At 38.1% G+C, this 24,558-nt stretch overlaps 1 protein-coding gene across 11 annotated transcripts in view; it reads left to right on the top strand.

The window, feature by feature from the left end:
• Positions 1 to 24,558, top strand: part of NBEA (neurobeachin) — a 674,158-nt gene that overhangs the window by 632,467 nt on the left and 17,133 nt on the right. For 5 of the 11 annotated variants that reach the window (XM_049101416.1, XM_049101413.1, XM_049101411.1 and 2 more), the window contains 6 exons: positions 13,619 to 13,681; positions 14,003 to 14,092; positions 16,539 to 16,731; positions 18,511 to 18,582; positions 20,717 to 20,872; positions 21,390 to 21,560. In XM_049101416.1, coding sequence (XP_048957373.1) covers positions 13,619 to 13,681; positions 14,003 to 14,092; positions 16,539 to 16,731; positions 18,511 to 18,582; positions 20,717 to 20,872; positions 21,390 to 21,560 — 745 coding nt within the window. The remainder of the gene's footprint in view (positions 1 to 13,618; positions 13,682 to 14,002; positions 14,093 to 16,538; positions 16,732 to 18,510; positions 18,583 to 20,716; positions 20,873 to 21,389; positions 21,561 to 24,558) is intronic. The other 6 variants (XM_049101414.1, XM_049101417.1, XM_035721158.2 and 3 more) reach the window with 3 other exon arrangements.

Here is a 24,558-nt window from a genome sequence, read left to right as displayed (position 1 = left end):
ATTTCATAGATGAGCTCAACTGACTATTTGAACAGTAATTTTAAGCCTAGTAATGAATATTCTTTCTTACCATTTTTACATATTAATAAAAATGATGTGATTTGCTTTGTTTTTTTACTTACCAAATGATGGCTGAGAAACTCCATCCTCTGACCTGCTGAGGAAATAGAATATTCTAGTTGGTAATTATCTGGTCCCATGGTATTCTAACTCCTGTCCACTCAAGTGTAGTCCATAATCCAACAGTATCCCCATCACCTGGGAACTTGTGAGAACTTCAGATTCTCAGGCCTTCCCAACTTACTAAATCAGAACATGCACTTAAGGAGATTCCCAGTGACTTGTCTGAGCCATTGAAGTTTAAGAAGCACTGTCTACTAAAGGCATATAAAAGATCTGGAAAGCTTTTCTCCAGTTCCTGTAAAGGTAGAGAGAATTGTGTGATGAACTGCCATGTACCTCTCACCTAGTTTCAGATTTTTAACTCTAATTTCTACTATATCCCCAACCCCTCAACTATTCTCAAACACACCTACCCTATTCATCTAACCCTGTCTAACTCCCTATCCACTGTCCCATTTCCCATCCCATGGGCATCTCAGGACATCCAGGCATTAGAGTTCAAGGCAGGTTTATTTTGAAAAACAAAAACGGAAAAAAAAAAAAAAGAAAAACAAAAACGAAAACCTTTCCAGGCATTTCACATACATCCCCATACATTATCCATACATTAATGGTTAAAAACCATTAATCTAGGCTCTTATTAAATGATTTTTCCAAAGACACAATCTATGTAGCATCCAAGTCAGATTTAGGTGAGGTCTTCTGGTTCTCAAGTCAGGGTTACTTTAGTCCCATTACATTCTAGGAATTTATAAAGAACAGTATTTACTAATACTTACTAGTTTTAGGGATGACATTCTTCTTACTTTCAAAATGATTCTTAAAAATGAGGGACACCTGATGTGTATTCCCATTTTACTAATTTAACTTGTAAGGTTTTTCTATTTTGTTTGTACTTTTGAATTTCTTAAAACTCTTGACTCTGTAAAACTTCCAGGAATTATACAGGAAATTTTAAGATGGCTCTGAGAAATCTTTCTCAGTACTGTGCCTGGGTGGCTCAGTTGATTAAGCATCTGACTCTTGATTTCAGCTCAGGTCATGATCACAGGGTTGTATGATCCAGGCACGTGTCAGGCTCAGCGCTGGTTGTGGAGTCTGGTTAAGATTCTCTCTCTCTTTCTGACCCTCCACTCACTTGGTTAGTTAGTTGGTTAGTAGAGATTACAAATTAAATGTCACAGATTTTTTTTCTTTACTATACTCTTATAATGAGTGAAAAACATTTCATTCTAAAACTGTTCTAAAATTGATCACTCTTAGAATCATGGATATAATTACTCAAACCTATCTGCCTTAAAGTATGATTATATGGCATGCAGTAGGCAATAAAAGATGATAGAAAGTTGGGAACCAGATAATAGGTTTTATCATAGCCGGTCATTACAATTTGAGTAATATTAAGTGAGTCACTTAACTTTTATATACCCTGGTACATAAAATGATAACAGAATTGATACCTAACTCATAGATCTGATTTGAGAAACATGTGATAAAAGATGGGAAGGTACTTTGTAAACCATAAAGCACTACACAGACATTGGTTATTATTATCGAAGAGCATAATTAAATGAAGTATCTTGGAAGAACTTTTGTTTTAATAATTCATTTCTCTACATCACATGTACATATGATGTATACACATACCATATATACATCATATGTACAGTCAACACTGCCAAACTGAAAAAGGACTTAAACGATTTCTCTTCCACAGTGAGAGGTATCAACACAAGCCTAACATAAAAGGCTGTTTTTCTGTGCAAACTATTAGAACATTTGGGCCATGCAGGGCAGCCCTGGTGGCGCAGCAGTTTGGTGCCGCCTGCAGCCTGGGGTGTGATCCTGGAGACCCAGGATCGAGTCCCACATCGGGCTCCCTGCGTGGAGCCTGCTTCTCCCTCTGTCTGTGTCTCTGCCCCTCTCTCTCTGTGTGTCTATGAATAAATAAATAAATATTTTTTTTAAAAAAAGAACATTTGGGCCATGCAATATTTATTTATTTGTGCATATATACACATTCATCTATGCTGGAAATACTAAAACAGTAAATACTAAATTATAATACTGCAAAAGTGTAGTATTTTTTTAAAAACATTTTATTTATCCATGAGAGACACAGAGAGAGGCAGAGACATAGACAGAGAGAGAAGCATGCTCCCCATGGGGAGCCCAGTGTGGCACTCGATCCCAGGACCCCAGCATCTCACCCTGAGCTGAAGGCAGCCGCTCAACTACTGAGCCACCCAGGTATCCCCAAAAGTGTGGTATTTATAGTCTGATTTTTTTTACTAATATTTCTTGGTATTCTTAGATTGTATTTTCTTCACTTATCTCTTTCTTTGATATGACAGGGATACCAAAACATTTCTTTGGATCTGCTATAGTGAGAATATGCCCAAAAGAAGTAGAATAAATTCCTTCAGTTTTCACTTTATTTATTTATTATTTTTTTTTTTTTTTTGCTGAACCATTCCTGCTACTACAGAAACCTGACATGATAAGGCTGTCAAGAGCCAACAAGACAGATGTGTCTTTATCCAAAACAGCTGCAATGCTGGCTTTCCTAAAAGATGAACTCATAAAATTTATAAGGAAAAAATTAACCCACTTTTCCTCCTGATGGTGTAAATGAAGGTGTTTGTAGTGACAGCAATGATGGCCTTTGGTCATTGCTTATTCTTTCTGTGAGTTTATTATCCCATGTCTTTTCCTTCCCCCATTTCTGACTCATTTCTTCTATCTGACAAGACATACCAACGCCCCACTTGTGGATTGCTTGAGTAGGTTGTAGCACACTGTTGTCCATTTACAAGGGCCATGATGCCTAATTGTCTTCATATGGGAAATGTTCAGGGTTTTTCTCCTGGGCATTTATTCTGAGACATGAATTGCAACAAATGATCAACAAAATGGCTGATAAAGATTTCTTAAAACCATTTTAACGTTTAAAATGTTAGCAAATTCAAAAGCTGAATTAAAATTGAAAGGAAAATAATAAAAGAGAAAGAAAACCCCTACATTTGAAATTATGGGAGTGGAAACACACATTAGGTTTTCTTTTAAGCTTAAAGAATCATTTGGGGAGCAAGAAGAATATTATGATCCCTAAAACTAACAAGAGTATAGATTAAGCTGTGTCTGTGATGTGTTCCTCATCTCCAGCGATAAGGCTTGCATTGCAAAGAATCAGTGAATGAAGTTTCTATATAGAAATTAGTATCAAGAAAATTAATGACACACATTTAATTTTGATTAGTGAATAAATCTTTAATTTAGGTTTATCTTTTCTCCCTATAATTACTGCAGTCCTTAGCTGGTCCATGGTCATCAATCGTCCACTAGAAAAGCATAAATAATGCAGCTAGTCAAAGTGGAATGTGTGTCATTTATGTGAGATGTGTTTTTTCTCGTCTTTGTGTTATTTTTATTGCATACTGTTGAGAAGTGCTAATTATTGATTTTCAGAAATTAACAGCACATGCTTTCACAAGCCTCCAAAGTCATATTTTACACAAGGAAGAAGGGTGAAAATTGCAGCCTGCTGTTTGTAGTAGAAATAGCTAGAAGGGATTTCCTTATCTTCTGTTAACATAGATTTCAGTTATATTACACAGTTGTTACCTTAGCATAAATTAACAATTATTCAAAACATATTGCATGCTTCAATTTGTTGAAGTAGATATTACTCAATCTAAATACCTAAGCATTTCAGTTAGATGTGAAGAGCTCATTTTTAAAGGTTTTAAACATATTGATAATGAACCTATTTAAAGCCATTTGAAATCTCAATATAGTATATATAGATTACTGTTTCCCATTTATGTCAAAATCAAAGAAGATCACTTTGTTCTGCCAAATACATGCAATACTATTTTTAATTTGAATTTAGCCTAATAAAAGTGTATGATTTCTTTTTTGTAATGTTTATACCACCACCTGATAAACCTTTGTCTTGATGTCATTCCATTTCCAAGCAAATCTTTTCAGCTTTTGTTATTTTCATTATTTTCTTTCCAAGATCAGACACTCCAAGTGAACTTATTTTGTATGGTGATAAAAGGTCATCACCAATACTACTACTTGTCTCTCATTCCTCCTCCACCACCACCTTCCCCCAACTTCATGGCCTGAATCAATGAGCATAGAGTTTGTTTTATATAAATTTATTCAACCAGGAAGAATTTGGCAGGGACATTGTACTGATTCTTCTCACATTTCATTAAGCATTTCTGGGTTGACTCCTTTACCTACACGCTATGTAATGATCAACCCAAAGTGAGCAAAGAACAAAAAACCTGAAGAGTTCTTAAGACATCATCTGCTAGGGCGCCTAGGTGGCTCAATTGGTTAAGTGACTGACTCTTGGTTTTGGCACAGGTCATGATCTTAGGATCCTGAGACTGAGCCCCACCTCAGGCTCATGGAGTCTGCTTGAAATCCTCTCCCTCTCCCCCTGTTTGTGCTCACTCACTCTCTCTCTAAAAATAAATAAATGTATATTTTTTAAGAGATTATCTGCTAAAACTCTTGCTTCCAGGTAGTTAATCCAGAAAATAGTGTTTTGGTTCTCTTCTTAAGGATTGATGAGCATAGATTGCAAAGAGACTCTGTGGCCTCCCCCTCAAAAGGCTTATGATAATATTTATCCCCAAAATATTTTAAATCTTCAATAAAAATGTCTCTTACTTGTATATAATCATATTTTGGTCAGTCTTACTTGAGAATGAAGCAAAAATTAACCATCATTTCTCTTATATACCTGAATATCAATTCTGTTTGTATCTGTCACAGCACATTACCCTCTCAAAGGAATAATGAAGGCTCCAGAAAAGATATACAAATGGCCAACAAGCACATGGAAAGATTCTTAACATCATAGTTGTTAAGGAAATGCAAATCAAAAACACAATTGTATACCACCTCACACCTGTTAGGTTACCTACTATCAATCCAACAAACAGAAAATAGCAAGTGTTGATGAGGATGTGGAGAAATTAGAAGCCTTATGTGCTGTGGTGGGAATGCAAAGTGTCTTCTCTGGAAGACCGGATGGAGGTCCTTGAAAAATTAAAAATAAGGCTGCCATATGATCTAGCAGTTCTACTTTGGTAGATTTCAAAAGAACTAAAGACAAGATTTTGAAGAAATATTTGTGCACCCATGCTCATAGCAGCATTATTCACAATACGCAAAGGGTAGAAGCAACCCGTGTCCATCAGCAGATTAATGGATCCATAAAATGTGGTACATGCACATGTACATGCCATAGAATGTTATGCAGCATTAAGAAGGAAGGAACTTCTGGCATTTGCTACAACAAAAATGAACCTTGACGACCTTATGCTAAGTGAAATAAGCCAGTCAGAAAACAAATACTATATGATTCCACTTATATGAGGTACCTGGAATAGTCAAAATCATAGGGACAGAAAGTAGAAGGTTGATTTCCAGAGGATGGGGAGAATAAGTAAATGGGGAGCTGTTAATGGGTAACAGTTTTGCAAGATTAAAAAGAGTTGTAGAGACTGGTCATAGAACATTATGAATGTACATAACACTCCTGAACTGTACACTTGGAAAATTGTTAAGGTGGTAAATTTATGTTCTGTGTATTTTTACCATAATTTTTTAACAATGTGATTGGTAATAGGACGTTTAATAATGATCCTCTTTACAAAGATATGGGCAGGATAAAGTGGATGAACAAGGGAAAGTGAAGCATCTGCAGATTAAGATCTAGGTACCACCCCAAGGCCTACACAGAGAAGGGGCCATTACTGGAAACTGCCAGGATAAGTAACCCTGGGAAAGCAGTCACCCAACAGGAGCTGTGGCCTTAGATAGAAGACTGCAGCACAGCCACTGCTGACCTGGGACCTGGCAGGGAAGGATCATACAATAAGTTTTATCTCCCTTTCCCATCTCCTGTTCTGAGCTCTCATTGGCCGAAAAGAGTGGGAAGGTAGGGAACAAGAGAGTACCAGTGATGGCAGTCTCTGGAAGATGATCCAGCTCACTCTGTATTCCCCCTGAGTTAGTCACGACTTTAGGCAAATTTATTGAAGACATCCAGGGTAGAACAGCCACTACCTGCCACATTAAAATGCATGTACTTTTCCCACCTGGGTTGACTTATATTTATTTTTAAATATAAAAATTAAGTGAGCCTGCCACCAGTGGCCCTGACCTAATGTGAAGAAAAACTGTTCTGGGCAAAGCAGTTTTTCTCCAAAGGACACGGTGCTTGCTTTTCACATTAACTGTTCGCATTTATTTGTTAAGTCAGATATGGAATGTCATCATTATAACTCATCAGTCTGAGGAGGAAATCAGAGTCAGCAAGAGGATAATTCTCCTTTTTATTTTTATTTTTTTTTTAGCTTTATACTAAAAGAATAAAACCAAGCACTGAGGCAGGCAAATGAATAAATCAAAATCCTCTCCCTCAATATGGTCTAACATAGTCTGATAGTTACAACCAATGTGGTTCTTTTTTACTTGAGTTATTAAGTATTTGCTTGAATATTCTAATAATTCTGCTCATATAGACTTAGCCTTAATGCAGCTGACTGTTAAGAGGAAACATGTTTGGTCTTCTATTGTGTAGTTTCTATGAAAAACTAGAAGCAGTTGAATATAAAATAGCATTTTAATTTTTTATATAGTTTAATGTTTGTAAAGCAAGAAATAAAGTGGAGATATTATTTTCTTGATTTATTTTGCTCCTGTTTTTCTAGCATTAAAAAGTAATGCTTTATATGATCTTGTTTTATTGTAACAATAAACCAAAAGCAAAAGCATATCAGTTAAAATACAGTCTGCTATTAAGTAATCTTTTCTTTTATCATTTCAGACTTCTCAAAATTCCAATTTTTTTTTCCTATTTGGTATAGAATTGGTAGAATTGGAGGTAGAACAGAAAGATAATATAAATCACATGCATATTTTTAATTGTTGAAGTTGTATTTTCTGGTAAAAAAAGAATATCCACTTTCAAGCATTAAAATAAAATCTTACTATAATGAGCTATAAAATAAGATAATATGATCCTAAGGAAATTTTGAGGAAATCCTTTTCTGTGTTCCCAAGGAATCACTTTTGCTATTTTTGTCTTGAATTTTCTGAAAATGATCAATAATTGACTAGTAATTTCAACATAATCTGATAATTGCATTGTGGATAGCACAAGCTATCATATTTTATAAAATGCTGACTCTTCTGGAAAACAACTTTAAAAGATAGCACAGACCAAGCAAAATGGATGAAATCGGTCATTTGACAGCTTCCCATATGTGCTTTCTCACAGTCTTTCTCGTGGCACTTAGACCTTATGACATTTCATCAGAAAGACAATGCTAAATTACATTTACAAAAAAGACTAGAAGTTGTAAAGATTCCAAAGGAGAGAAATGTATGTGGGTTACATTTACCTATATTGTGGAAAAGACAAGATTAACCAGAATTTTTTATCTCCTGGGTACCAGAGGAGGTGTGTGCTATCTAGCATACACTAGTTATCCAAATAGTAAATACAAGTGGAGGGAGAAAGCATGCTTATTCATCTAAATAGTAATTTCTTTCTTTTAGAGTATTTTGAATTTATTGGTGATTTGAACATCATTCTGAACTATCACTTATCCGTCGCCATATGTAGTTTTACCTCAGCTATGAAATCTTTCATATTAACAGGCATAAGCATAATGCACATAAACCACAGCATATTTACTTCCTCTTCTGAGGATTTCATCCCAGCAATATATCTGTGTTCATAAAGGAGGTAGGATATCGTGGGGGACAGATAAAAGCAACTAAGAAGAGGTACAACAGGTCAAAGGAATAAGGTACATGTCACAGCCATGGCTAATGCATATGGCCCCTTTGTGCAAATTTAAAAAGATGCCCTCATTAAAAGGATGAATAATAAAAGGTGCTCCTTCCTTTGGCATTTGAGGTAGATGCTGTCCCTCATTTGCCCCTCGACTGGGCACCTTGGGGCAGGGCCTAGATGATGCAGCCGTACACCTAGCCCTGACCTTTGAGTAACATAAGACTAGAGAGAGCTTGTTGAAAATAAGTGAGGAAAAAAGGAGAGCTCAATGAAGATGTGGGTAATTTCATAACTCAGTAGGTGGGACCTGGAGGATTTTACAAAACGAGCCTATCAAGAGAATGGGGAGGGGAAAAAAACCAGGAAACTGTCCCTAACAGGAACTTTCCCTAAGGGGAGCTTTATGGTCCATAGAAGCAGATAAAACTGAGTTATGTGTCCTATGTGTGTATGAAATCTGAAAGTCACTGTTCAGGTTTACTTATTTTGTCCTACTAATCGTAACTTAGATCACATTTTTCTTTACTTCTCTACTTACCCCGAAAACGTCCATATTTTACAACTCCCTCCAAAGTTTAAAAAAAAAAAATACTTTTTTTTCTTATTTTATGACCTGCCTATTTCTTGATGGTCTTAGCTGGGGAGAGCAAATGCTAAGTACATGGGAACTGCTCAATATTCAACCAAATGATTTTTAGAAGAAGTAAGCATCCACATAAGAATTAAAATGTAAAACTCTTAAGAAACTAACTTACTTATCTTTGCTATCTGAACAATTCCTGATGAAATAAAGTGGCATCCCTTACATGATTATTTTTTGAGATAAAGTTGAGTTTGATATGTAAGAGTTTCATCATAAAAGTACCCTCAAAGATAGTATACTCTTTTTTTTTTTAATTTTTATTTTTATTTATTTATGATAGTCACACAGAGAGAGAGAGAGAGAGAGAGGCAGAGACACAGGCAGAGGGAGAAGCAGGCTCCATGCACCGGGAGCCCGTCGTGGGATTCGATCCCGGGTCTCCAGGATCGCGCCCTGGGCCAAAGGCAGGCGCCAAACCGCTGCGCCACCCAGGGATCCCTGTATGCTAGATTTATATGAAATATCTAAAACTCTATATCACTGCTTATTATATGTAAAAGTATATTTATAATAACATAAAATATTTACAATAATGAACTGATTCTGAGATGCTTATCATGGTTCTGTCTCAGCACTCCGAATTACAGTGTGTCTTATAATCAGTAGTGAATCATAGTTTAATTAGTAACATTTTTACTTCTTAATAGTATAGAAATTAATGACGCTTCTCACAATGGATAACATTTTAAAATTCGATGAAGTTAGATTGACAGATTTATTTCCCAAGTTGTACTCTTTTGCTATACACATTATAAAAATCATGAGTTCACACATACAATATCAGTTCATTCTTGCTTCCATGGAAAGTGCAATGCAGTAGTCACCCCATATCCACTGTTTTGGCTTTCTACGGTTTCAGTTACCTGCAGTCAAGATGGTATGGAAGCAGTGATGCTGACCTAGTGTCAGAAGGTCTGCAGTAGCTTAATGTTAGGTCACAGTGCCTACCTCACTGGCTCACTTCATCTCATCAGTTAGGCATTTTTTTTTAAGATCTTATTTATTTGAGAGAGTGAACATGATTGGGGGCATGGGGCAGAGGGAGAGAGAGAACTAGGCTCCCTGCTGAGCAGGGAGCCCGATGTGGGGCTCAATCCCAGGACCCGGGGATCATGATCTTAGCCCAAGCCAGATGCTTCATTGTCTGAGCCACTCAGGTGCCCCTCATCAGAGGCATTTTACCATCTACACCGTCATCATAAGGAGAAAGGTGAGTCCAGTACCATAAGGTATTTTGAGAGAGACCACGTTCACATCACTTTTATTGTAGTATATTATCATTGTTCCAGTTTATCAGTAATTATTGCTGTTAATCTCTATGCATAATTTATTAATTAAACGTTATCATAAATATGTATAAGAAAAAACAGCATACATAGGGTTCAGTACTATCCAGTATCAGGCATTCTTTGGCATCTTGGACCATATACCCCAAGGATGAGGGCAGGACTACTGTAGATATATAAAGCGATAGCTTTTTTGTAATACAAATTAACGTTTTGGTAGTAGATTTTAAAAGGAGTAACAAATTCCGAGAAGTCTTTAGGAGTTGTACAGGGAAGAAACTTGTGAAGCAGGCCAGAGGCAGTGCATGCCTGGGTCCTGTGAGTGATGGGCATTACAAAAGAGCCCCTGTGCCTTGGCACCAGACAAGTGTTGCTGTGCAGAAATGCTGATGAAACACCTCTTCTGTTTTTTTGTTTTGTTTTGTTTTGTTGAGAGAAGCCAAAAAATCCAATTTATTGTATGAAATTTTCTGACCTATAAATGTTGGCTCAAATAGAAACCATGCCTATGAGCGGATTCTAGCCCAAAGGATGCTGGCATGTGCTATCTGGCCGAAATAATAAGCTCCTATGCCATCCTGGCTAGAATACAACTTCTACAAGAGCCCAAATCTCTGTTTTGTTTGATGAGTATCGCAAATATCTGAAATGGTACCCAGTACATAGTAGGTGCTCAATAAGTATAATGTTTTCCGAATAAATAAAGCTAGCATTAAGTCTCTTCAACCCAGGCAGAACAATGTATGGAAAAAGAGAAATACGTTGAATTTTTTTAAATGCCATTTCTGGTTATCTTTTTTTGCTGTTGACTGGCCTATTCCTATGTGACATTCAGACCTCAGCTCATGTCCCTTTTCTCAAAGCCCCTTTCCTAGCAGACGTCCTCTGTGTGTACCCTGCTCCACTCTGTGTCTGATGTAGACATCACTCCTGGGCCCCCTTGCACTTGAGGCTGGCCTCCGCCGTGGTTCTTGACCTACTGTGTGCCCTGATTGCCACTCATCTTATGTCCTCATGAGCTGAAACTTCTTGAGGGCAGACTCAGACTGGTATCTGATACTTTATCCCTTGACATAGACTAGGCATTTAATGTTTGTTAACCTGATTGTTTTTGCAGTATTGAACTGTAAAGGTAAAGCACTCTGATGTGTTCTTTACTATTGATTTTCCTTTTCTGGGCTACCTTTCAGTTTTGTACAAAGGCCCCACCACTGCCCCACTTCTATAGTCAGCGAATGTTTTTGGACTCTCTTAAGACTAAGTCACAGCCTTGACCTGCAGATGATGAACAGTTTGAGCAAACAGACCTATGTAAAGAACTATGCGTTGAATGTCATGATAAAGGGAAAAGTGCTATGAGAATATGGAGGACATTGATTATTATTTAGGGCCCTGGGAAGGATTTAGAACCCTGCCCAAGGTTCACATTAAGGGGATGCATTTTCTCCTACGTCAGGGAGTAGTTCTCAGAATGAGGAACAACCATTCAGCTGCTATGCTTCATAGATTCCAGAATGGGTTGTGTATATCCCTGGGCACCCTCCCATGCAAAGTACCTTCCTCTTGACAGAAGACACTGATGACTCTCTAAAAGTGGGGGAGGACAGAAAACAGGATGGGGGAGAGGTGAAGAAAATATGTAGGTGCTCACTCCCTATCCAAACATGTTGGTTATGACGAGCAATAGAACTTAGAGGAGGCAGCATGCTTTTTCAAGAACAGAAAGACCTGTATATATTTTTTTTAATTTATTTATTCATGAGAGACATAGAGAGGCAGAGATACAGGCAGAGAAAGAAGCAGGCTCCCTCTGGGGAGCACGACACGGGGCTCGATCCTAGGACCCCAGGATCACCACCTGAGCCAAAGGCAGACGCTCAACCACTGAGCTACCCAGGCATCCCGACCTGTATATTTTTAAATCAAGGGTTAAGGAACTGCCGCTAGACAGGATTACAAGATAGCCAAAAGGTAAATATTGGAATAAGAACATGAAGGCATGTGATGTGGATCCCAAAGAAGATGGATTCAGCTTAAATTATTAAAAACAAATAAATAAATGTTAAATGTAGGGAATGTACTGTCTTAATGAGAGGATGAGACCACAATATTAACTTGATCATAGCTTCCTGTATATCTTGATGCCACTTGAGAGTCGTTTAAAATAAATACGTGTGTGTACTCTGCCTCAGTCCAAAAAGAATCAGAGGTGGTCCCCCTGAAGAGAACTGTGTAGATTTCTGGAAAGTAAGTGAGTATCCTGAGATTTTCTAGTATAGTTCTAATACTGCCCTTTCAGAACAAAACTAAAGTCAAGCAGAGCATGTTTGTGGACTTGGTCCTTCTGTGGCCATTTAAAGGCTGCCTGCTAAGTAGAGGTACACTGACCAAGAGAGGCTAAATTATATTTAATTTTACCTCTGTCTCCCTATGCCAGCCCAGCCCCTTTCTGGAGGAGTCAGAGCACAAGCCCAGGTACCTATTGTTTGAGCAACTTTAGCTGTTCTGATACAGTAAGCGAGGTACCAGACATTTTCAAGCCAGGGCAGTTTTAACAATGAAATCACTGGGGTTTTTTTTTCTTCTTTCAAGTTACTCTTAAGAGTTTATTGTTCATGATGTGAACCTAACCAGAAATGGTCTCATACCTCTTTTATAATCCTAAATCTTGCACCAGGGAGATAAAGTATGATGGTATCTATGTGAGTGCGATTTACCTAAACAGTCACACTTCATGTATGGGTGGACACCATGCAAATAAATGGATACATAAAAATTGGACAGCTCTTAAAGAGATTTAATAATTCATCCTATTGCCTCTGCAAATAAAAGAACCAAAGCCCCATTTATGCAATTGCTAAAATATGGCAGGTAATGATGCATTCATGTTTAATATTGCTAATAAATTTGAAAATCCACATTTTTATTGATAAGCATTTTCTTGAAATGCAGTCTAGGCGGACAGATTGTTAAATTTAAGTACTTTATAAATGAGATTTGTAGATAGTGATGCGATTAGTGGCAGCGCAGCGTCGAGAGCCATCTACCACCTTACCTGCACTCTTAAGCACTCAGCAATGAGTTTCGTATTTCATCTTTATGTGCAACCAAATTGCACACAATTTTAGGGGAAAAATTAGCATGGTAACAGAGTAATGACCATTGTAAATATTGTGCTTCCCCTTGTTGACTTAAATTACATGCTAACAGTATTTTGGAAAAATATTTCTGTTAGTCTAGTTTAATATATTGAAATCTTTTTGCCTGTGGTACTTATATAGAGAAGAAATACATAAATCTCCTGTAAGATTATGTCTTTGACGTACACACAGAAAAAGGCATATTATACAGTCCAGACAGTTTGAGATCCAAAATTATTTTTATTCATTGGAAGCCATACAGTCTCATTAATATTTCTGTCTGCACAGGCTTTAATAAAATATTGCATAGCTCAAGATGCCCAAAGAATTGTTTCCTCCCTGGGTTAGTTATGTCTAAAATTTCAAAAAAAAATTGAGAGAAATGAATTCATACATTATAGACATTACATAATATCTCGACATTCGTCTTAAAACAGCATGGCATGCTAAAATATATTTTTGTAGCAAAAATTTGCCCGTGGTTAATCATAACAGAAATCTTGTGATTACCCTCTGTATTGACTGGATTGTATGATTTTCTGAATTTTATTTCATATCATTGTCGGACTTTATGTATCATTCTTTCTCCCCTAAGATCCCAGAAGCTTATTTCATTAGAGATCCCCATACGTTTCTTCTTACACAGGACTTTATCAAGGTATACATGTTGTATTTAGTGTTAGAAGTGTTCTTTGACCTTAGCTGCATGCATGCACTCACAGGTTTAACATTTCCACATTTAACCGCAGCTTCTAAATAAGAACAGTGACTTGGTTAACAGAAGCACGTTTAGAAAGAGAAGCAAAACCTGTCTGCAAAATACTAACAGTTGGATGATTCTGCACCCTGAGAGAACACCCACTGAATTTTCTGGACTTCTTTCATGGCTGACTTGGGATACACTTGCATTGTCGGGGAGTGTGTTGACCTCTCTCGTTGATGCATATTGATTATGACAGTCCCTCTCCTTCCCCTGCAGGCCATGGAGGCACAGATACAGAACTTTGGACAGACGCCGTCTCAGTTGCTTATCGAGCCACATCCGCCTCGGAGCTCTGCCATGCACCTGGTAAGACATAGCAGCCTCAAAGGAAAGGTTTTTGCTTTCTTTGTACCTGGATGCACGTCAAATAAAATTGTGGTTTCAGCAGCAGTTTTAAAGGCTTCTCGATTTATTGGGTAGCTCTTCAGGGTAAGTATATGCTGAAATACAGAGGAGAGGAGAGGGGAGAGCAGCTCTTACCCCTGAGTGCTGCTACGCCAGCCTGATTTGGGATCCACGACAAGGGCCCGTCTTCCCTGACTCTGTAGGCCTCTGCATAAACTCACCCATACACATGTAGGCACCAAAATTAGATTAAAGTAGGATGAAAATATACTCTCAACACAATATGATATTGCCCGATGTAATCTTCTGGGGCAAGGTGGAACAGAGGGAGTAGCTCGTTTTAAGGAGAGGACAGAAATATACAGGTACTCTGTAGGCACTGCAGAGAGGCCGAGGGTTAGGAACAAGGGCTCCAGAGCCAGTCGGGTCAAGCATCAGCTTGGCCTCTCACTAGCAAATGACTTGGGCAAGGGATTTAACCTGTCTGCTATGTTACAGCATCTGTTACACGAAGGCAAAAATACCACCTGCCCTGCGAATTTCATGACTTAATACTGTAGAGCACTCAGACCAGCACCTGGTGCACAATACATTCTCAAGAAATGTTAGCCGGTGACATCAGCTCCACTAGCTCCTCATATTAAAACTTTTATTCTAGTTTTGCCAGGGAAAAGGTAAAATTCTTTTCATTTTAATCTGAATTTTAAAAGCTCCTTTTCATAACAAAGCAGTCCCTTTTTTGCAGTTTATTAGCAAATTATATAACACCTCTCTCTTCAATTTGAAGAAGGTAACTTTTCTGAGAAACTTCTTTAGTGGGAATTTAAAACTGGTTTAAACTGATTTTTAAACTGTGGTTTTTCACTGATTATTTTTTTACTGAAGTGAAAAATGCTTAAAGGTAAAAAAGGTGTCTACAAAAGGAATTAAAATGCATCCATTTCTCTAGGCGGTTATCAAGGTAGCAAGAACTCTTTAAGTTTGGAGTAAAGAGCTGTGAAATATGGTCCTTAATATATGTGCGAACAACTTATAAGCTGTTATATTGTGGTGGAAGCACTGTTCAGACCTTTCATGTGTTTTTTTCAGTTACTTAACAAATTCATATCAAGTTCCCTTCTATGCATCAGATATGATGCTAAGCACTGTAACACAGAGGATCTGCATTCTCTAGACCTTCAACAAATCAATAAGCAAACTGCTAGTGAAACACATAAATAAATGTGTTTGTTTGAAAATATGTTTCTTCTCTCCACAATGGCTCAAGAGAGTTCTAATGAACTCTTCTGATTGAAATGGGTCTCTGTATGTGACAAAGCAGAAAGGTTGACACCAAGCACACAGTTCCTCATGAACACGCAGTCATGGTGTAGACGTGGGGACGTGGCCTTGGAACCTCAAGCCTTGAGATGAAGTATTTTTGATAAACTGTCTAAGAGAATATTTCTAACACTTTATTTTATGAAATGCTTTGGCAGAAGAGTTTTATTCCCGTGTTAGTTGTCTCTGTTTAATAATAATAATAATAATTATTATTATTATTATTATTATTATTATCCTGGAGAAATGCCCAGTCAGGATTCATTGCTTTCCTGGGGAAAATTGTTAGAGACTAAATTGGCATGGAGATGCTCATAATGGAAAGCTCAGCCTTCTAAGTGCATGGAGTAGACAATTCATATGTATAGAAAACAATTGAAAATATTCACAAACTCTACATAGTGGTTATTTCCAGAATCCCCCCATTTTGTGTTTTCGATGCAGTATTATTTATGGTGTTGGAACAGTAGCGTTTACAGTGTCGCTTTCTATCAGATCACATGCTAGACTTTTGAAACAGAGATTAAAGGAAGGAAAAGGGTTAGCCCTCGGTAAGCGCACAGTCTAGGAAGAAGACCTCAACCTTAACCAGTCAGTGGTGCCACAGCAAAGATGCGTGCAGAGGTCTGACAGGGAAGGCTATTATATTATATTTATTATATTTTATTATTATTTACATTGAAGCCATGACCCCAGATGAACCAGCTAACAAATGGAAGTATCAATTAGTTCATGTAAACAGTTTCCGTGACTGACTTGACTCATTCTTCCACAAAACTGATGCTTTCACCACACTGAATAATGACACTACATCCTAAGACAGATCTGTGAGCTCACTCCTCACACCAGTCTGGCAAGGCTTACACTGAGGCCACTCATCAGTGATCTCGTGTCACCTGCCAGTCACTGCACAGAGGCCTTGCCCTTTCCCCTGTGCCATCCTCATCATGGGTTGGAAGTTCAGGTTGCTTTGCTCTCTGCTCGTGCTCGCCTCATCTGTGTTGACCTCTGTCTGTCTCCCCAGAGCTTTCACTAACTGTGTTATCCCTTCTGTTTTCTTCTGCTCTCTTCTCTTTCTATTCAACAGTGTTTCCTTCCACAGAGTCCACTCATGTTTAAAGATCAGATGCAACAGGATGTGATCATGGTCCTGAAGTTTCCCTCAAATTCTCCAGTGACCCACGTGGCAGCCAACACCCTGCCCCACCTGACCATCCCCGCAGTGGTGACCGTGACCTGCAGCCGACTGTTCGCAGTGAATCGGTGGCACAATACAGTAGGTATGTGTGTCTAAGCACGGTGCTTAGCAAAGGGGTCTTAAAAACTGCAGTGAAGTTAAGGTAAGTGTGCTGGGGGCTAGCTAGTATTCCAAATTATTGGCAGGAAGCAGCAGAGCAAGTAATTGCCAGACCTAACTAGATGTGTCTTGTCTCTTGTTCACTCTGCTCTGCGTGAGGGCCTCACAGAATGCTTGGCTGATGGTTAAGGATTCAATAAATATTTGATAAATTGAAGCAGGTCTACAAATAATTCAGGTCCTCCCACCCTACTACTGCCTGCCCCACAAGGAAAAAAAACAACAACAACACTTTTAGCCCATATTAAACAAAAGTGAGGGGTACCTGGGTGGCTCAGCGGTTGAGCGTCTGCCTTCGGTTCAGGTCCTGATCCCAGGGTCCTGGGATCTAGTCCCACATCAGGCTCCCCACAGGGAGCCTGCTTCTCCCTTTACCTGCCTCCCTTTCTGTGTCTCTCATGAATAAATAAATAAAATCTTAAAAAAAAAAGTGAGTTTGAATCTGGATTTCTTAGAGGGTGGTTACAAATCCTCTTTCTTCCACTTTACTTACTTCTTCAGCAAATATTTAAATGGCCACTATGTGTCAAGTGGGAGCACAGCAGTGAACAAGACAGGCACCATCTCCCTCCTTGTGGAGCTGAGAGTCTTTGAGAAAAGACAAAATCTAAATTGTTCAGTGATTTTATATGTGTTTTCTTTAAACTCATTTCCAAAAGTTCCAGCTAGTACATCTTGAAGTGATAGAATTCTGTTATAAAAATCAGACATTGATACATCTACAGAAGTGGATATGACCAAATGATTTAGTTGGCCAAATTCACCCCTTTCAGTATCCTTGGAAACCCCAGGATCCTCACTATCTCCAGGACTAGATGGATAAGCCATGGTAAATTCACCTGAATTTTTCTATTCTACCAACTTCTGTGCTGCTCTGAAAAACAGTCTCATTTATATCATAGCTTCATCTTGTAAGAGTTTCTAAATACACTATGTTTATTGGTGATACTATCAACTGAGATAATTCTATTACCTTGAGGGAATTCCATTTGATCAGAAACATGCAACAAACATCTTAAGAAAAAAATACAACTTTATTATTCACAGAAGTCTGAGTCTCTAGAAATACTTTGTGTTGAGAAAAAACTATATTCATTTTTTATTTAGCATTATTCATAAGTATTATATATGTTATATAATCACATGTAAAAAATTATGACTAATGAACTCAATCAAGCCCTAAATATTAATCCTCTGATAGTAGCTTTTCCTGAGCTTAAGATCTTTGGTGTGGCTCAATTTTTTACCTTCAAATGATTTGCCATGTATTGAATGAAGACGGAAGCCCCATCATCCCCTCTGCCCCAGCCCAGGTGAGCCCTGCCACGTTCACACCCACCCTTGCTTGCAGGCACACAACCTTTCTTAGATTTCAAGCTCACTGGTTGCCCAGAAATCTTAGCTCTTGGAGGGGTTCAAGAAATGTTATGATCTTCTATTTTATGCAGGCTTTTCTTGTTAGGATGAAAACAACACTCTTTCCAGCTTTGTACATCTTCCATGGAAACCAGCAGTCCCTATTGTGATGATTTCATTGAGAGTATCCACAAAAATGTGTAAATGACAATCATTCTTATAACAACTTGCCAAATAATTTTTAAGCAGTATACCTTTTATACAATCATCATAAAACACTGCTTATTAGGAAATTCCTTCCTTCTGAGAATATTACAGTAGTTTTCTCCTTCTGTTTAACCTTTAGGCCTCAGAGGAGCGCCAGGATACTCCTTGGATCAAGCTCATCATCTTCCCATTGAAATGGACCCCTTAATTGGTACGGTAACAACAAGAAATACATTTTCATGAATGCTGACTGTCCAGATTCCTATGTAGTTATTTATTACAAAAGGTATCCAAATGATCATTTTTCTGCCATAAAATTAATGTGCAGATAACATCAAATTACCACCAAAGAGCTATATATATCATAATATGCCATCTCAAAAATTTTTTGGTATTAAAGTGATTATTTGTGGCATTTTCTTGATATTTTAAGTTGGATAATTTAAGTTGGTTCTAAACAAGGCAAATCATTCCAAACTGTCCTTTTTTTCAGCCTAAACTATTCTTTAACAACTGTATATTATTTAAAATATTTAAAAAAAATAAAAAATAAAAAATAAAATAAAATATTTGAAATACATAAGGACTCAAAAAAATCATGAAAGAAAACTAACACAGAGGACATCTTTTCTAGAAATCTCCTTCCAATAGGACCGATTTTTTTAAATTAAGGATTTCATATGAATTGCAAACTTATGAGCTGTAACTCTTTGCAACAGAGGATGGAAATACTTTTAATCACATGCACATTTATTAGTATATGATCCAGAACAAGTCCCTTCCTGTTTCTAGGCCTCAATTTCCTAGCTGCAAGATGGTTGATCAGGATATTTGTCCTGCCTTTTTTGTGGGATCATGTAGAGAACTAAATTAGGAAAAAAAAAAAATTTGAAAATGGCATGAAAAATAAAGCCATACACAAGTTACGGTATATCTTTTCTTATGTTTCTTAATTCACCCTTCATCTTTGAACCCAGAAATAAGTTAAAAGGCAGTCATTCAAGTTAGTTACTTACACCCCTACACAAAATAGCAGTTACATGTCTTTGAGAACAGCTAAGGTGTAGGACTGGGAATATTGTCTAGTCCAGCTATTCCTTCACCCAAGAGACATCGACAATGTCACATACAGCTGGAATGTAACTATGGAAAAATTAGCTCTATTCTTATTAATGAAGGATCAGTTATGTAGTTTTCAAGTGACTCAGAACCTTTGTCTTTTCTTTTGCTACCTTTTTCTGTATAATTTTTGGCTTACCGCCCTAGCCATTATTATGATAGCATTAGTGGGAATCCACAAATAGTTGCACTTCAGTCTAATTGGCGTTAGGGAGTGCGAGTGATGTGTGCATCTCCTGTTTAAGAATTCAGCCCAGGGATTTAGCCTGAAAGGACAGCACAGAGTACGGGACAGGCTGGCATGCAGACAGACACTAGGGAAATCAGACGGTGTCTCCGAGTTCCTCACTTTTTTCAGATTCAATCCCAGTGCTATCCATTGATTCTCTGCCTGTCTCATTCCTCCCCAATCCCTCTCCCATCTTTTTTATTCCTCTCCTCCCCTGCCAGCCCATTCTGGAAAGGCCTTCTGTTTGTTGACAATCCAGGTCTTTAAAGCTGCTGACCTAAAGCTCCCTGTGGGGCTGCCCACATAACAACATCCCTTGCTCAAACCTCTCTCCTGTTTTTTCCACATGAATTGTAAATGCCATCAGAAAATGACAGATTGGGGCGAATATTAAGATTTTTTTTCTTTTACATACCATACCTCACACAATATTTGTTCCTCCTTATTATAGAACTTGTAGGACATTAATGAACCTGTGTATAGTGAACCTAGGTAGATTTAAATCCATTTAAATATTTTTATTTTAAATTCAGTATTTGAATTCTTCATATTTTTGGAGGAGAAGGAATTGAAATCTCTGACAACCTTTAGATACCTAATGTAGTTCATAACTAGCCACTGCTACTAAAAATTAAGCTGATACTCCTCATGGGGATGTGTTAGAATGTTAATAATCTGAGAGCCTTAAAAACTCATTTCTAGATAAATGAAGCATAAAAATATTCCTTCCATTAGTGCTTGATGAAACTCTTGTGGAGGGATGCCTGGGTGGCTCAAAGGTTGAGTGTCTGCCTTTGGCCCAGGGCATGATCCTGGAGTCCCAGGATCGAATCCCACATCAGGCGCCCTGCATGGAGCCTGCTTCTCCCTCTGCCTGTGTCTCTGCCTCTCTCTCTCTGTGTCTCTCATGAATAAATAAATAAGATCTAAAAAAAAAAAAAAGAAAGAAACTCTTGTGGAATCCTTCTTTAAACTCTTTTTTTCTGTGTATGTTTAGCCAATAACTCTGGTGTGAACAAACGGCAAATCACGGACCTTGTTGACCAGAGTATACAAATCAATGCGCATTGTTTTGTGGTCACAGCAGATAATCGCTATATTCTTATCTGTGGGTTCTGGGATAAGAGCTTCAGAGTTTACTCTACAGAAACAGGTAAGCCTAACTATGAGACACCTTAATCTCTCCAAAATGCCTGTTGTTACACCCAGACCTTAAAATAAAATCATACTTAATAACGTAGGCATTTTCATCGTGAGTGCCAAGATTCAAATTAAATATTCACATTGTAAGTAACTCATTATAATTCTGTTCGTTCCAAACCTTAGCATGAGTCCTGATTTCACAGGACAAATGGGACTATTGTCCTGTCTCTGCCCCAAATCAAGTCTGGTAAAAGACTAAAACCATCCCTTAGCCTGACCCCAATCCTGAAGAATAAAAATCATGATTGTGGTGTTTGTAAGTCATTTTCCTTGAAAATCCCAAGTAACATTCTTGTATCATTTTTCAGAAGAAACTCAAGAAAGCATCTGTAGCTCAATTTGAATTAGCTTATAAGCTTCCACGTTTAACAGATACACTTTTCACAAATCTGGTAAAATAAAGTTAAGCTTATTGCCATTTAAAGAACAATAGCAAATGAATTAAACCTCCCATTTCTGTGTTTCAGGGAAACTAACTCAGATTGTATTCGGCCACTGGGATGTGGTCACGTGCTTGGCCAGGTCTGAGTCCTACATAGGTGGGGATTGCTACATTGTGTCTGGGTCTCGAGATGCCACTCTGCTTCTCTGGTACTGGAGTGGGCGACACCATATCATAGGAGACAACCCTAACAGCAGTGAGTATTTGTCTCAAAGTGTCCCATCAGACTACAAGTTTATGTAAATATATTTTGTCTTTCATAGTTTCCTAGCAACTTTTCCTAGGGTTGTAAGGATTTTATTTTATTTTATTTGTATATTTTTTTATTGGAGTTCGATTTGCCAACATATAGTATAACACCCAGTGCTCATCTCGTCAAGGGCCCCCTCAGTGCCCATCCCCAGTCACCCCATCCCCTACCCACCTCCCCTTCAACTACCCCTTGTTTATTTCCCAGAGTTAGGAGTCTCTCATGTTTTGTCACTCTCTCCGATTTTTCCCACTCATTTTCTCTGCATTCCCCTATAATCCCTTTCACTGTTTTTTATATTCTCCGTATGAGTGAAACCATATAATGTTTGTCCTTCTCTGATTGACTTACTTCACTCAGGATAACACCCTCCAGATCCATCCACGTTGAAGCAAATGGCAGGTATTCATACTTTCTGATGGCTGGGTAATATCCCATTGTATACATAGACCACAAAATCTCATTCTCTTTATCCATTCATCTATCGATGGACACCAAGGCTCCTTCCTCAGTGTGGCTATCGTGGACATTGCTGCTATAAACATTGGGGTGCAGGTGTCTTGTTTTTTCACTGCGTCTGTATCTTTGGGGTAAATCCCCAACAGTGCAATTGCTGGGTCGTAGGGTAGTTCTATTTTTAATTCTTTGAGGAACCTCCACACAGTTTTCCAGAGTGGCTGCACCAGTTCACATTCCCACCAACAGTGCAGGAGGGTTCCCCTTTCTCCACATCCTCTCCAACATTTGTGGTTTCCTGTCTTGTTAATTTTCACCATTCTCACTGGTGTGAGGTAGGATCTCATTGTGGTTTTGATTTGTATTTTCCTGATGGCAAGTGATGCGGAGCATTTTCTCATGTGTTTGTTGGCCATGTCTATGTCTCCTTTGGTGAAGTTTCTGTTCATGTCTTTTGCCCATTTTGTGATTGGATTGTTTGTTTCTTGGGTGTTGAGTTTAATAAGTTCTTTGTAGATCTTGGATACTAGCTCTTTATCTGATATGTCATTTGCAAATATCTTCTCTCATTTTGTAGGTTGTCTTTTAGTTTTGTTGACTGTTTCTTTTGCTGTGCACAAGATTTTTATGTTGATTAAGTCCCAATAATTCATTTTTGCTTTTGTTTCTCTTGCCTTCATGTATGTATCTTGCAAGAAGTTGCTGTGGCCAAGTTCAAAAAGGGTGTTGCCTGTGTTCTCTAGGATTTTGATGGAATCTTGTCTCACATTTAGATCTTTCCGCCATTTTGAGTTTATCTTTGTGTCTGGTGTAATAGAATGGTCTAGTTTCATTCTTCTGCATGTGGCTGTCCAATTTTCCCAGCACCATTTATTGAAGAGATTGTCCTTTTTCTAGTGGATAGTCTTTCCTGCTTTGTCAAATATCAGTTGACCATGGAGTTGAGGGCCCATTTCTGGGTTCTCTCTTTTGTTCCGTTGATCTATGTGTCTGTTTTTGTGCCAGTACCACACTGTCTTGATGATCACAGCTTTGTAGTACAACTTGAAATCCGGCATTGTGATGCCCCGGGCTCTGGTTTTCTTTTTCAGTATTCCCTTGGCTACCAGGGGTCTTTTCTGATTCCACACAAAACTTAAGATTATTTTTTCCAACTCTCTGAAGAAAGTCTATGGTATTCTGATAGGGATTACATTGAATGTGTAAATTGCCCTGGGTAGCATTGACATTTTCACAATATTAATTCTGCCAATCCATGAGCATGGAATAGTTTTCCATCTCTTTGTGTCTTCCTCAGTTTCTTTCAGAAGTGTTCTGTAGTTTTTAGGGTATAGATCCTTTACCTCTTTGGTTAGGTTTATTCCTAGGTATCTTACGCTTTTGGGTGCAATTGTAAATGGGATTGACTCCTTAATTTCTCTTTCTTCAGTCGCATTCTCAGAGTAGAGAAATGCCACTGATTTCTGGGCATTGATTTTGTATCCTGCCACACTGCCGAATTGTATGAGTTCTAGCAACCTTGGGGTGGAGTCTTTGGGTTTTCTATTTACAGTATCATGTCATCTGCAAAGAGGGAGAGTTTGGCTTCTTCTTTGCCAATTTGAATGCCTTTTATTTCCTTTTGTTGTCTGATTGCTGAGGCTAGGACTTCTAGTACTATGTCGAATAGGAGTGGTGAGAGTGGACATCCCTGTCGTGTTCCTGATCTTAGGGGAAAGACTCCCAGTGCTTCCCCATTGAGAATGATATTTGCTGTGGGCTTTTTGTAGATGGCATTAAGATGGTAAGGAAAGTTTCCTCTATCCCTACACTCTGAAGAGTTTTGATCAGGAATGGATGCTGTATTTTGTCACATGCTTTCTCTGCATCTATTGAGAGGATCATATGGTTCTTGTTTTTTGTCTTGTTGATGTGGGTTGTAAGGATTTTAAAATATGAAAGCTTTCAGTGGAAAAAAATTCTTTGCTAGAATGTCACTATGTTCAAAGTTGAAAAAAAAAAAAAAAAAAGAGCAACCACTCTAATCTTCAACGAGGGAAAGTCCCAGGTCCCCTCTCTTTGACCTTGTAGTTGGCTATCCTCCCTGAATATCTCCAAATGTCTCTATCCTTCAGAAATGTCCTCCAGTATCACCTGGTCCATTAAACTTTGTGTAATTTCTCTCAACTGAATATATTCTCTCCCTCCTCTGAATTTCCATAAGGTTTGATTTGTGCCTCAGTGAGGACACTTAGTACTTTCTACCATACAGTCTAGTAAATATCTCCATTTATTCATTTAACAATGATTGAGTACTCCCTTCAGACTAAGCATTGGGACAGCAAAAACAATATGACCATTTCTTTGCTTGTGATGATTCCTAAGTAATTTTTCTTCAACAGTGCTCCCTAAGATGCCCTGTAGGAAAAAAATGGGGGATGGGGGCTGCAGAGTAAAATAATTTTAGAAAACACTGCATTTACTCCTACTCTCTAGGTAAGTTCTCAAA

This window comes from Canis lupus, chromosome 25 (genome assembly GCF_003254725.2).
Source record: "Canis lupus dingo isolate Sandy chromosome 25, ASM325472v2, whole genome shotgun sequence".
NCBI lineage: Eukaryota > Metazoa > Chordata > Mammalia > Carnivora > Canidae > Canis > Canis lupus.
This window is presented reverse-complemented; position numbering and strand designations above follow the sequence as displayed.